This window comes from Anabas testudineus, chromosome 13 (assembly GCF_900324465.2).
Source record: "Anabas testudineus chromosome 13, fAnaTes1.2, whole genome shotgun sequence".
In the NCBI taxonomy this organism is placed as follows: Eukaryota; Metazoa; Chordata; class Actinopteri; order Anabantiformes; family Anabantidae; genus Anabas; species Anabas testudineus.
In genome coordinates, this window is record NC_046622.1 from 3,524,890 (window position 1) to 3,538,255 (window position 13,366).

The window sequence follows — 13,366 nt, forward strand, 5'->3', positions numbered from 1 at the left end:
GGCTAGATGCAGGATATGATAATAGACTTTCCCTCTGGTCATGAACGATTTAAAGGCCTAAAAGGTTATTGGATTAACTTTTTTAAGCTGCTGCAGAGGACACAGATCACACATTAAATATAAATGTACACCTTTGGGTGTTATTCCTATGAATAGGGCAGTGACATTATCAAGTCCGATAGAGGCAAAATGTTAAACGTTTTAAGAATCAATAAAAAGCCACCCTACCCAACTCAGTGAAGTGTTAAAGCCGTGTAGTGCTCTGTCATGTATTGCTGCGACTGCACACAAATTTTGTCAATACAGAGGACATCTCAATCTGTGGTTTCTGAGAGGACTCAATCAACATGAACAGCTTTCATCAGCTGTTCCAATTCATTCAAAACACAAAAAGATGAGTCTGCACAGGGGGTGAAAATCTGCCAATCTGTCGGTGAGTTGGAGATAAAAGATACAAATCGTTAAAAACCACCACAAAGCATATTTTAGTCAGTTTTGGTTTTGTGTCATCAAGATCTTTGGCTGTTCACGGCGTGTTTAGGGGCAAGGTAAGACAGAACTGATTGAAATCCAAGTATGTTTGTTTTAATTTTGTATTTAATCAAAACCAAATTATTATTCAAAGTGCTTTTATCATCTCCACCATTGTTTTTGTTTTCATCATCAAAAATAAAACAGAATCTCTCAGGCAAAGCCATTGCCTACAACAAGACTGAGTTTTTGTTAACGTTTGTGTGTGAACAAAACATCATTACTAAAAAACATGATTATGCTACCCAGTAATGACTGATAAGGGGACTTTTGTGCCACAAAGGCCTTTAAACTCCATCTTGTTTCCTGACTTTGTGCCACTCAAGTATTACCAATACTGCACCACAAGCCTCCATCACAAGTAATAACAATATCTAAACTTCTACATGAGGTCCAATTATCCATTCTCCATTCATTTGGTTGGCACATATAAGATAAGATAACCATAAGTATGCATATGCATATTTTACTGGCATTTCCCCTCTCGATACAGTCCAGCAGTAAGTGTGCACTGCAGGGGAATATGAATGTGTCAAAAATGTGCAGCATATGCATTCCTTTCATTCCTCTCAATTCCAAAGTCTATAATACATCTCAGAGAAAATGCTGCAGTCTTACACAGGAAAATTGCCAAGATGCCATGTGGCTCCTCCACTGAACACATGTGCTGTCAGAAGCTGCCCTGCCTGCAGAGCCACTTGCGTTAACCAGTTATTAATTCCAAGGGTTCACATAGTTTTTCCACTTCTCAATAAAGTCATGAAAGATCAGAATTCTTAATACTCTTGACTTCGATGAAGATCAGATCATGTTTTATGACAAAATAATGCAGAAAACCACTGTTCTGAAGACAACTTGGGCACAAACAGTGAGAAGATAATTACAGAAAACTGTCCACTCATAACATTAATGCAAGTAATGAAGCATTCCAACATTTTCAAGGGAGAATTAGTTCCACTTTTAATTAAAGACTTAATCAAGTACTGAATTTATTATGATTAGGTGTAATTTAAGTAAATATGTGTACTTGTGATTAAAAATCCTTAAGGTGAGAGATTACTGAATAAACACAAAGCTTAAGGTAATAAACTACTGTTTTATTTTATTGTTATTGTTTTATGGACATTGAAATAAATACAAAATTCTGGTTAATAGCACAAAAACACATTTTGAATGTTTACATTATAAAGTGGGCATTATTTTTGAGCAGCACCTTTCTTATATACACATAGACTTCTTCTTCACAAGCTTGCCTCTCTGACTTCCTGACTAGAAAACAAACTTGCTCGATGGGCAGTTTACCTTCTCTCCAAGGGCCTTGAGGCTGTCCAGGAAACGTGGCCAGAAGTCCTTAAAAAGTGGCCGGTCAATCTTCCTCAGACTCTCTTTGGTGCTCGCATCCACACTCACATACAACTGGGTAACTGGCACAAGGCTCCTGCAAATTGCAGACAGGTTTAGTTAAGTCTCAGTTTCCCTCAGTGTCAACAAGTTCTCACATACTCCTAAGAAAACATAAGTGCATTTCTGTCAGCTATGAAGGATGAACTTGTACTCCTCTAGTCTGAGACAAGACAGAAAACATTTGTGTTGAACGTAGATGTGTCACTCAGCTCCACTCAGTGTATCTTACTTTTCCCATCTCTGTTCAATAACATACATCAAACACTTATATACTTAAACTGAAAGCAACAGATTTGTAAAGAAGGAAGCTGTGAACAAAGGGTACTTCTCATCAATTTTAAAATGGATTTTTTTGCATGCAGCTCATCTCTAACACAGTCAGCAGCAGCAGAAGGACACATCAAGGGGATATTTCAGACAGTGGCTTTAGTGGAAACTGGGTTTATTCACCCTGACATTAGGGATATGAGTTTTCAGTTGCAAAAACAGAGATAGGTTGAAGTTTACTGTGCTTACTTACTAACTTCATGTGTGTGCTGTTCAAGACAGCAGTTTCTTTCTTTGACAGCTATGTAAAGATGCCGCAAATAGCAACCAGTGTTAATTAATGAGCAGTGACAGGCAGAAAGTCAAGAAATTTAGTTCTTATTTTAGTCTCTGCAGACAAAATCAAAAGTTCCACTTATCAAAGAGACTCAATAGACTGACACAGATCAGCTCCAACCAGGTGGCTCTGGCAGACAGGGAAAATTGGCTGATGGCTGCTGTCCTCTCCCTCCCTCAACTTGCTTGACGAGTATACGACTCAGCCTGTGACAGGTTAGTTAGCTGACATGTCAGATATGTCACTGTGTGTTCTGGTGGCAGCTTGCAAGCCCTCTAGACAGAGAGGCATGTCCAGACATAATGTCAACAAAACTTAAAGTTTATTTCAAACAGGTCAAGAGATGGACGTACGGTATGAGGTCTTCAGTCTAAGTTAGTGTGAACATTTCGACATTACACTGTATTTTCTTCACCTTTACATTTATATGGACAGCGTCGAACGTCACTGACAATGTTATGATCTTTATTTAGATGCTGAAAGATGCTTCAACATGATGTTTAACAGTGTTTGGTAGGTTAGTCTCAAACGTCTCACTATACTTTGCATCTTTCACAATAAGGAATGTCAGAGAGCTGTTTCTGCTGTGTCGACAGAGTGCAGAGCAGAGGTCATGTCAGTATGTTTATTCCTTAGACACAAAACTTTTTATGTTGGTGCTCAACCATCCCAAGTAAAGCTAGCTAAGGTGATATTCTTTTATGATTTATGAACATCATATATGTATATATGATATTTATGTATGTCTCTACGGACCGCACCTAATTGCTGGTGAACTTCTTTGTCAAAAAAATATTGGATGCAGAAATTGGAGACTTGCACATTGGTAGCAACTGCATTGCAATGCAACATTTCACAGAAATCATAAAGAAAAAACTAGGTTTATCATCTCTGGCATCACTGACTATTGATATCCTAACATCTTATGGAAAAACTGTTTTATTCTTTCAAAGAAATTGGGAGATTTTGCACAATACAGTTACAGCTTATGTGGCTCCAGCAGCAAGTGGTCATTAGAGAGAATGCATGTTTCAGCACTCAAGCACTAGACCAAGAACTTATCCTTTATGTCATCTGGTAATGCAGTTACAGTTTTGGTATAATATGCCATGACTTTGTACTCAAAGCACTGAACATTTAAACTGCCAATGTGTTATAGGTTTTTATGTTTTAGTCTGCACCACAAGAAGCTTCTTATTTCCCAATTCATCCATCAGTCTTCAAAGAAAAAGGCTTGTGAAGGAAGGGAATACAAGTATATTAGAGAAACATAATCATACACATTCCAGCCAAAACAGATTGGCTGGAAAAAGTCTAACACACACACTGAGAAAAGGTGTGTGTAGGTGTTTTGCCCCTACCTTATTTCCTGTGGGAACTGTGCATTGGTGACAAGGAAACTGGAGATGCGGTGGGAGTGGAGGAGGCGGATGAAGGCATTGATTTCAGGGTACATGATTGGCTCACCCACCAAAGAGAGGGCACAGTGCTTGACTTCCAAACCTTCCTCGTACCGCTCGGGCTTCACTCCCGGAACGCCTAACGGGGGAGTGGGAGAGAGAGAGGGAAGCATACATCAAATAGGGAAGCATACATCAAAACACTGTCAATGCAATGTAAGAAAAATGAGAAATAACAGCATCAGGTTTAAAGTGCAGAGGATAATACATGGAAAAAATAACACGTACACAAAAAATACACATCTAAACACATAAGCAGCAGTTTGACCAGCATCATCCTCTCAATAACCTGCTCCAAGGGTTCCAGTGAAGTCCCCAGCTCAGAGCCAGCCTTCCTGATCAGTTTGTTCAGTTTGTTGTTGTCCCTGAATCTTTGCTGCTGCCCAGCAGACAGCAGTAAAGAAAAATGCACTGGCTACAACAGCCTGGTAAAACATCTTGTTGCACACATTAAAGAGCCTAAGCTTCTTCAAGAAGTAGAGTCTGCTCTCTCTCTTCCTGTAAACAGACTCTGTGTTGCACAATTTGCCCAATAAATGTACTTGAGTGAGTGTATTTGAAATTATCAAAAGAGGAAAAGTCCATTTTAGATCATGACAATAGATAGACATAAATATAGATTGATAAACTAAATATGCGACATAATGGCAATATGTAAATCTTGATTTATATATTTATACACACATACTTAGGATTTGTTATTTTAGCAAGTCGGCTTTAGGGATTTGGAGAGATATGTGAAACTTGAAGGTCTTGAGATGGTAACAAATGCAACAGTATCATATATATTTCCTTTCTGCTGACAGCATAAACATTTAAATGCAGAATGACAGCAACAATTTGAATAAACCAATAAAAAAAGTTTCATACACTGTCATGGGAATTTACTGTGATATTGCAGTAGCTAGAGCAGATGTCATTTAATTTAAGAGTACACGGAGTGAATCTAAACTAAGTAAAGCGCTGGAGTGTTGTCTTCATGTGCTTCACAAAGCTGTATGAATTATTGATAACTTTGCAAACATTTTCTATGGTTGAAGCAAAGAAAGAAAGTGTTACTATGCCACCTTTCAAGGACAAATTAAATCACACAACAGCTGCGCAAAGACATAAAAAAAGCAAACTGTCCCCCAGGAGGAATCAGTTAACTCTGCTCATAAATGCTGACTGAAGGGGATTGTGTACGTGTGTTAAGAAAAGGGTGTAAAATCTCATTAAACGTATTTATCTTGTGGTATTACGAAGGTGAAATTCCCTTACACACTAACACAGCTGACTCTTGTAAGGTCTTCTGTAGGGTTTTTATAGTTTCTGTAGTGGATTACTTAAAATTAATTCTCAGCAAAGACATACTTTCAGACTCTACTACAAATTGTATAATGATAATTACTTTCTTATTCTGTAGGTGTTTAAAGTTCTGAAGCCAAGACCAAAACTACGACACCTGTCCACGTGTTCTATGTCGCTTCAGTTGCCTCTTTGGGGCGCTGCATTCAGGGACAGTGCAGAGTGTAGAGCCCCCTGTTGTGAGGTGTTGATGTACATTAGTACAATAGTGTAGATGATGTGCTCGTGATGAGTATACGGGTCAGTCTGTGACAGGTGTAGGCCATTTGTGTTTAGAAAGGCTCCAACATCCCAAAAATAAAAAACAAAACAAGAGTTATGAACTAAACTGTGGCTCAGGCGCTTAGATGTGTTTAGTGTGCTCAGATAATAAGAAAATAAAATATTTAATTCATGCATTAACTTAGATGCAAATGTCACAAAATCCCCATGCTTCTTCTTGATTTGTGCTGTACAGTGACTTATTGCAGCTTCATGTGAAATCTATCATAATGCCTAGAGCACACACTCATGCAGAAAGGTTAGCCTTAAGGGCAAAAGACAAAAAACATGATAAATGAACAAACAAAACAAAACAAACTACTTGCCAAAAACTCAACAAACCACTATTCCTCTATGACAAGGTGTGTCCAATTACATAAAACCACATTTAGGAGGTTTCTAGCTCTTCCAGACCAAATCAAACCAGTGTTCTTTTTAGTTATAGTATAAACAATCCCTAGTTTCTTATCTTTTCACAGCATCCTGTGAGGTTCACCGTGTTTAATCACACACAAGGTTTTTAGAAGCACCATCTGGATAATTCATTGAACTAGACATTGTAAAATGTAATACTGTGAATACTAAATGGAGTTGAAGGCTGCCTAATGTGATTTTATAATGCAACTGGAAAGAAAATTACAGATGATAATGACAAAACAGGGTTTCGATTGGCTCTAGTATGTGTCTAATTAGAAGTGTAAACCTTTGCTTTGTTAAAGCATCTGAAAATGTCCTCTTCTTTATTTTCTGCACAAAACATCACAATTGCAATCTCAGTGTGAAATGTGTTAGTTTTTTTATCTAAATGAATTAAGAAGCAGCATACGACATAAGTGTATCTGTCCTATTGTTCCATTATAATCCTATCAGGAAATTACATTTTCAGTAATGAAATGCATTATAATATATTACGAATGACTGCTCTGAGAATGATATTAGCTTTAATGCAGCCCTTTGAACAAGATATGTCTCAGAAGCTTTCAGCTTTTGGCATCTATGTCGTTTCCTAAGTACAATAGCTTTTCTGTTTTATAATGGGATCAGCAGTAGCTTTGAGGTGAAAGAGGTAGCCTTCTGTAAGGACGCAGGATCAAGCCAGGTCTAAATAATTGGAAGGAGCCAGTTCAACATGTCTATTTTGGAGAGGCAGATTTTCTCAAACTAAATGCTGAGCATCGACGGTGACATTTTAATCTAATCTCGAGTGCCAGCCAGTGTAGATTATGGACGCCAAAGGACACTTCTGGCAGAGGTTTTGTATGAAAACTAGAAAATAAATCAATAATGAACTGAACTAAAAAGAAAACATTTGGACAGTTGCACAATCTGAGTCTGGGCTCTATAGGGAAAGTCTTTAGGTGTTTGTGCCTGTGGCTAGGTTGAGTACAACTCCACAGACACATTCTTGTCACAAAAATCAAAGGTTACTGTTGCAGCATTAAAGAATTAATAGAATAATGCAGAGAAGATTGTGTGTGTTTAATCTACCTTTGATATGTAGAAAACGGTAGCATCCTAGATATCACAACAAAAGAGAAACAACAAAACACATATGCTTAACAAAGCATTTAGTGCAGTAATAATTTGTTTTTCAAATTTAAAAATACTGACAAATAATCCAATGTTTCCAATCATGAGCATGGTATTATTTAATATTTAGATTTTTTGAAACTACTGTAAGTTTGGAAGATTGTGCGGAAATGAAAGATGAAATGATTTATTGTTTAATTAAACACATTACCCACAGATTAATATTCAAGTACAGATGCTGCAGCCTTAACTATACAAAACATATTCTTAATAAGTGAAGGTGATCTTTTTCTAAACCTTTAAATCCATGTAGAGTACAAAACATTTTCCAATCAGTACTTATTTGTTTAAATAAATGTCTGATAAATGTGTCACCACCATGTTTTGACAACATTTCTCGAAACCTCTCAAAGGAAATCTGCTTAGGGAATACTCACAGGATAATCACCAATATCTGTTTTCACTGAGCTTTGTGCATCCAACCAGTCGTACTCAGCCAACGCTGGCAGCAGCCAGAGAAATAAGTCCCAAATGCCAGCAGTATTAGTATGAGTAGTACAAATGGAGCCCAAAAATGTAGGTATAGACAGGCTGTAATTCCAATATAATTAAACAGAAGCCCTTGTGAGGCCAAACAACAATTTTGCTAAGTTTTGTAGGCGATACATTTTTATGTAATGGAAGATGCTAGTCAAAGTTGTAGGCACAATGCACAATGAAGATGCACTGATGGATAGATTAAAAAACAATAAAAGCAGAGTTATACGTAGGGATAGAGGTGGAAAAGGAGAAAAAACTAATGTTTGCACAAGTCACCTGCTGACGCACTAACCTCTGAACTGTCGAATCATGTTCTGGTGCTTCTCCAGGGAGTCCTGTAAGATTTTATCAGCAGGGTCCATCTTCCAGCGCCACTCCGTGCCCACAGGGTTTGTGTGATGTCTGTTTGTGGGACACACATATATACAGTAAGTAGGCAGCTGCAGACATAATGCAACCACTGAGTTAGGAATGCTGCAGTGCTATAGGACCAGTTCAGTGTTTCCTGAAGCACAAATTATCAACTGGCATATAGTGTTGCTCCAAGGCCGTGGTCATTTAACACCAATAACACAGTTAAAACCATATTTCACTCGAGTCAGTGGAGAATCCTTATCACAATGTGAAAAATAAAAACACAAATTGAACGTGAATTATAAGGGCCATGTGTATTATCACCCTATAAAAACACAAAGTGAAAGGATGCATCCTACTGTAAAAAAAATCAGCGCTTCCTTTGGGTGTTAATAACACCTTCTGACTGCCTAAGTGTGATGTCTAGGTGTAACAACAAATCCTGAGGCATAGCGAATTTCAGACAATCTGTCGCATGCATATGCATACACTCACATCACACATCCTGGCTTTGCCCATCAAATCTAATTTCACCTGTTGCTAAAGAGATGCGGACGGTGAGAGCAGCTGCAACAATACATCTGTGTCCTGAAATTGCTTACTTCCTGTCATCCCACATAGCTGATTTAAGAGAGACTGGCATATCTGTGGTGACAGGAATGCAGTTCACCAAAGCACATTCTGACAGCGACCTTTCAGTAGTCGTCATCTCTTGAGGGGAGTAAAAGGCCCGGTCTCTCACCAATGTCATCATGAATCACTGTCCACCTTCAGGCCTCACAGCTATGTGGCCATTAGTCTTCTGCAAATAAATCATTGACTAGTTTTCCACTGAGAGTTCATCATTCTTGATTAACAAGATAAACAACCTAATGATTATTAACACAAGAGGAAAACAAGCAATAATGCCCAAATGCTATAAAAGCCAATTCTTAGCTACTAATTAAAGATGCCACTATGGTTCAAGTACAATTTTCAACAACTAATTGAAAGATTGGGTAACTGCAGTAACTAGATCGCTCACATAAAAAGACACCAGTGTTTTAGCGGTAGGTCTAGTCCCAACCACATCAGACAACTCGTGATTCATTTGCAGCAACTTAACTTAAGGGAAGAACCTAGTAATTCTATTTAACGCAACTCAATTTCCCACAATCCTCGTTAATGGGCCCACTATGGAGATTTTTCCATCAGTGTCACCAAGTCCCCTGACACCCACCCTGTCTATTGATATCACTCATCTGGATCGTGAATGCAGGCAGCAAAATGTGGATAAACCCTGAATTATGCATAGCTAGCCTACGTTTCTTCCCTCCTGGCATGTATGTTTGCATGTGTAACATTTTGAATGTCATTAATGTATTAAATAATTACAATTCAATTTGAAGCTGTGCTTTACTTGACGGTCAGCAACTTCATTAAGGCCTGCAGATGCTATGTTGTAGTCATTTTTAGAATTTATAAAGATCAGACTTTAGCAGTGAGTGAGTACTCCAACTTGTCTATATTCACACATTTGTCTAAAACAACAGAAGTGAGTCAGACCAAAACCAGGCTTACTGAATGTGTTTTCTTGCATGATACTTTAGATCTGTACTTTGCAGCATCTTTTTTTCTTAAGGTACATACCTCCAGCAGAAGACACACTTGTTAGCACAGGCGAGGCTGGGGGTAGTTTCCATGCATCGGTGGGACTCTATACCATAGAAAGTGTGCTTGTAACAGCCACCCCGCCCTCGCAACATAGACTAATCAACAGAAACAACACTTAATGTCATCCATGCATTCAGTTGTCAAAATGTCTAATGCCTTATTTAGAAGAGTAGATTTCATCACCTTGGTCCATCGACAAAGCTTCACTCCTGAGTGACTTCCAATAAGTTTGTACCCTGCAAAGAAAGATCAAAACATGAGAAGAATAACACACTGAATCAGTAAAACCCCTTTTTGACCAAGAACCACACAGGCCAACTCAGAAGATACTTAGATTTTCTTTGAGGGGTTCATCAATAAAACTCTGCTCAACATTCACAAAGTAATATTAATTCGGTCCTCTCCTAAAGGCGATTGAACACCTCCAATAAAGTCAATAGCGGCAGCTCAAGGGCATGTCAAAGGTAGGAAGAAGAGGGTAGTGTCAAATTCTCTTTCTGCACAAAGGGAGGATAAAGTGTTTCAAATCAATTTTCCACCCAGCTCTGCCTCTATATCCACTTTTATTACCACAGCCTCATACCTGCAAATGGCCACATTTGAGTGAGCCCTGGCATGCTTCTGCTTCTCCCTTTCTGTGAGGTCTGTCGAAGAATAATTTTATTATATTAATTATATTATTTATTGATAAATCAAAGCGGGCCTCCTCCTTTAAATCACAACATTTTAAAAAGACTTTCTAGTAAAGCCAGACAGTGGCAAAAAAAGCTTGATGTGATTTTCAGGTGGTAACTTTTTGTTTTTAAATCTTATTTACGTATTTAGCTGCTCTTATAGCCTTATACAGGAAATATCTAATTAAAATACAGTATGAAATTTGTGTCAGTGCACTCTCCCTGCTTTAAGAGTTCTGAGTTTTGAAGCTGGATGAGTCAAATGCATTTTTTTCCCCCCTATCAAGGCCATCTATGAGTACATTAGTAGAGTGAAAACATTTATTTACTGCCTGATTGATCCATCGATTAAAGATGTTCTTTGATTAACAGAAAATATAAAACACACAAACACAATTACATGCACACAATTATTTTTTTCCTTCATATATCTGATATTTGCAGTTCTTTTTCCTCTCTTTGCACCAGAAACTTGTCGACTAGCATAAAATTGTTTTTCCACCTGAAAAAGTGTCCTCCTCTAACCCTGCTCCTAGCAACTGCAAGACACATAAAATACTGTATATGATCCAGATCTACAACACTGTGCAAACCACAGTAAGGACTTGTACCTGATTGCTGTTTATTTAACTATTAATGATCTTAATGTGAGCAACATTTACTCCTTGTGTTTGTCAGGGAAATTGATTTCCAATGCCCGTGCGTCCTTTAATGTGTCAATGGAGAAGGTCGAGTTAAAGTGAGGGGGAGGTGGATGGAGACAGCAATAGAAAGGTTTTCTATTTCCACCTTCTCTATAATCTCTGAGAGGTGGCATCTGCAGAGAAGGTACAACAAGTGCTATGAATAATCATACTTTTATGTGCAAGGCATCAGCACAAGTGACAGTAATGTGCACCAGTGCATGGGTACATGCACAGATATGAATCAAAACACTTGTGTATTGTGTGTTCTTGTACAATGCCTGCACAGCAAAAATGCATTAATGTAAAATGTGCAATACTGTATCTTTATTCATACCTGCAACTCTAATGGAACAACAATAGAGCAGCAGCTCCTCTATTAGAAAAAGCAAATATAGTTTTGCTATCGATTATAGTTGACAACATGTATGTGCCCCTGTCTAAAGTAGCAAGTGCAAATGAAAGAAACTATTTCCCTCTAGGGTTAATAAAGTTTTTTGAATCCTGAATAAAAGGTCATTTTAAGTGCAGATACACATGTTGGATTCCCATTTAGTTCTAGGTCCTGAGGCAAACCATTAAATGTGCAGCACTATATTAAAACTCCCTAGGACATTAGATGAGTGCTTCAATTTCTGTGTGACTTACATCCATGTCATGCCAAAAAAAAGGCTATACCGAAAAGCCTTCTGAGACCCAGTATCATGAAAAGAGTGTGCCAAAACTTTCATCATTCATTCTTTCACTCCAACTAAAACAAAATGTGCACCAGGACTGACTGTTGCCAACATAAAGACCATGAAATGGGTCAACATTTGGTCAAGTGAAGTGAAGTCTTACAGAGGTCTATTTATAGAGTGTTGTGTAAGCCAACCATGGGGGTTATTGGCTGGAAATGAATTCCTGGGCAGTGAATGGACTGAACAGTAAAAGAGTAGAAAAGTAAAATGTTTCAGCTAATGATTGAGACTCAGCTAAGACTCTATGGCTGCTTTATGGGAGACACAAGGTGCGATTAGAAACATGCATCTTCTCTAGCTGCAGGATTAGGAAAAATACATGGTGTCGACAATAAATTAAGAACTTTAAGAAATCTGCCATGTTGACCTCAGCTAGTTTTACTGAAGTTCTGGCGTAGGAGGACAGAGGAGTGAAACTCTTTGGACTGCACCCTGAGGAGAGGAGGAGGCAGAGAGGGTAATTGGACTGCAATGCATCATTAACTGCTATTAGACAATAAACAGTCTGCGGCTAGTGCTGCACTTTTCATGCAGCACCTCTGACCAGCTTTAACTAACTACATTCTCTGTCAGGACATTACAGAAGACCTAGACATCGATGCAATTTCAGCAGCTGATTAAGTGGATGCTTAATGAATGATAAACAACATTGTTGTTTGGTACTTAGAGTAACTCAGTTTGAGAACATAGTCACCTCAATCAATGACTGTGATAATGGGGGAATACGTTTAAGGAAAATACAATCTAACCCGAGTTCTCTACTGCACGTGGGATTTAAAATGACATGATTCATAATTCATCTGTTAAAGTGAATTACAACTCTGCTACCCTCGTGAAACGAGCAAGGTTAATGGTATGCTGACAAGCAGCTGGTGCGTTAGGTCTGCAGTGTGATTTTATTTATTTTTATTGCCAAGCAATGCAGCTAGATAATGTGAATATATTATCTATAGTCACCAGTGACATCCAGCAGATGTTCTTTTGGGAACAACTATGCAGTTTAATAGCTATAAGTTAGAGACTAAAGGTCTACCAGTAACTGAAGCAGCAGCCTCCATTTTCCTCACCTTGTTTTGTGAGTGCTTCCCTGAGGGCTGGGGTGATCATTTCTCTTCTTTCTCCTTCATCTTCAATGTTCTTCACTCCGTTCAACTTGGACAGCTTCACTATCTGGTCGTCTGTCTGCACGTCCTCCTTGCTCTGTGGCAGACACCAAATGCACATCCAGATATTCTTTATCACAATGGTGAAACATCAAGAGTATTCCAAGTCTGCCTTGAATATGTGAGATTACACAAATTCAATTACTAGTTTGTATCATTGGTGTAAGAAATACATTTCAAAATAGACTGAAAAAAACTGAAGTTGTTAAGGATATGACTTCTACACTTACAATAAGGTAGAAGAGTCTACCAAACTGTCATCTATCACCTGTCACTATGCTGATACTTCTTGAGTCAAGGATGTGCAGCATCATGTGCGCAGCCCTGGTAGCAGGACACTACAATATTCCTCTGCTAATTTCATCAAGCACCAAATAACTGGTTGACATTCAAGGGATTAAATGTTCCCTGGAGAAGAATGC

At 38.3% G+C, this 13,366-nt stretch overlaps 1 protein-coding gene across 1 annotated transcript in view; it reads right to left on the reverse strand.

Moving 5' to 3' along the window:
* tyw1 (tRNA-yW synthesizing protein 1 homolog (S. cerevisiae)) overlaps positions 1–13,366 on the reverse strand; it is a 40,830-nt gene that overhangs the window by 16,346 nt on the left and 11,118 nt on the right. Inside the window, exons 8-13 of the mRNA XM_026370173.1 lie at positions 12,849–12,981; positions 9,868–9,920; positions 9,661–9,779; positions 7,970–8,079; positions 3,901–4,078; positions 1,834–1,969 (exon numbers count right to left, since the gene is read on the reverse strand). Coding sequence (XP_026225958.1) covers positions 1,834–1,969; positions 3,901–4,078; positions 7,970–8,079; positions 9,661–9,779; positions 9,868–9,920; positions 12,849–12,981 — 729 coding nt within the window. The remainder of the gene's footprint in view (positions 1–1,833; positions 1,970–3,900; positions 4,079–7,969; positions 8,080–9,660; positions 9,780–9,867; positions 9,921–12,848; positions 12,982–13,366) is intronic.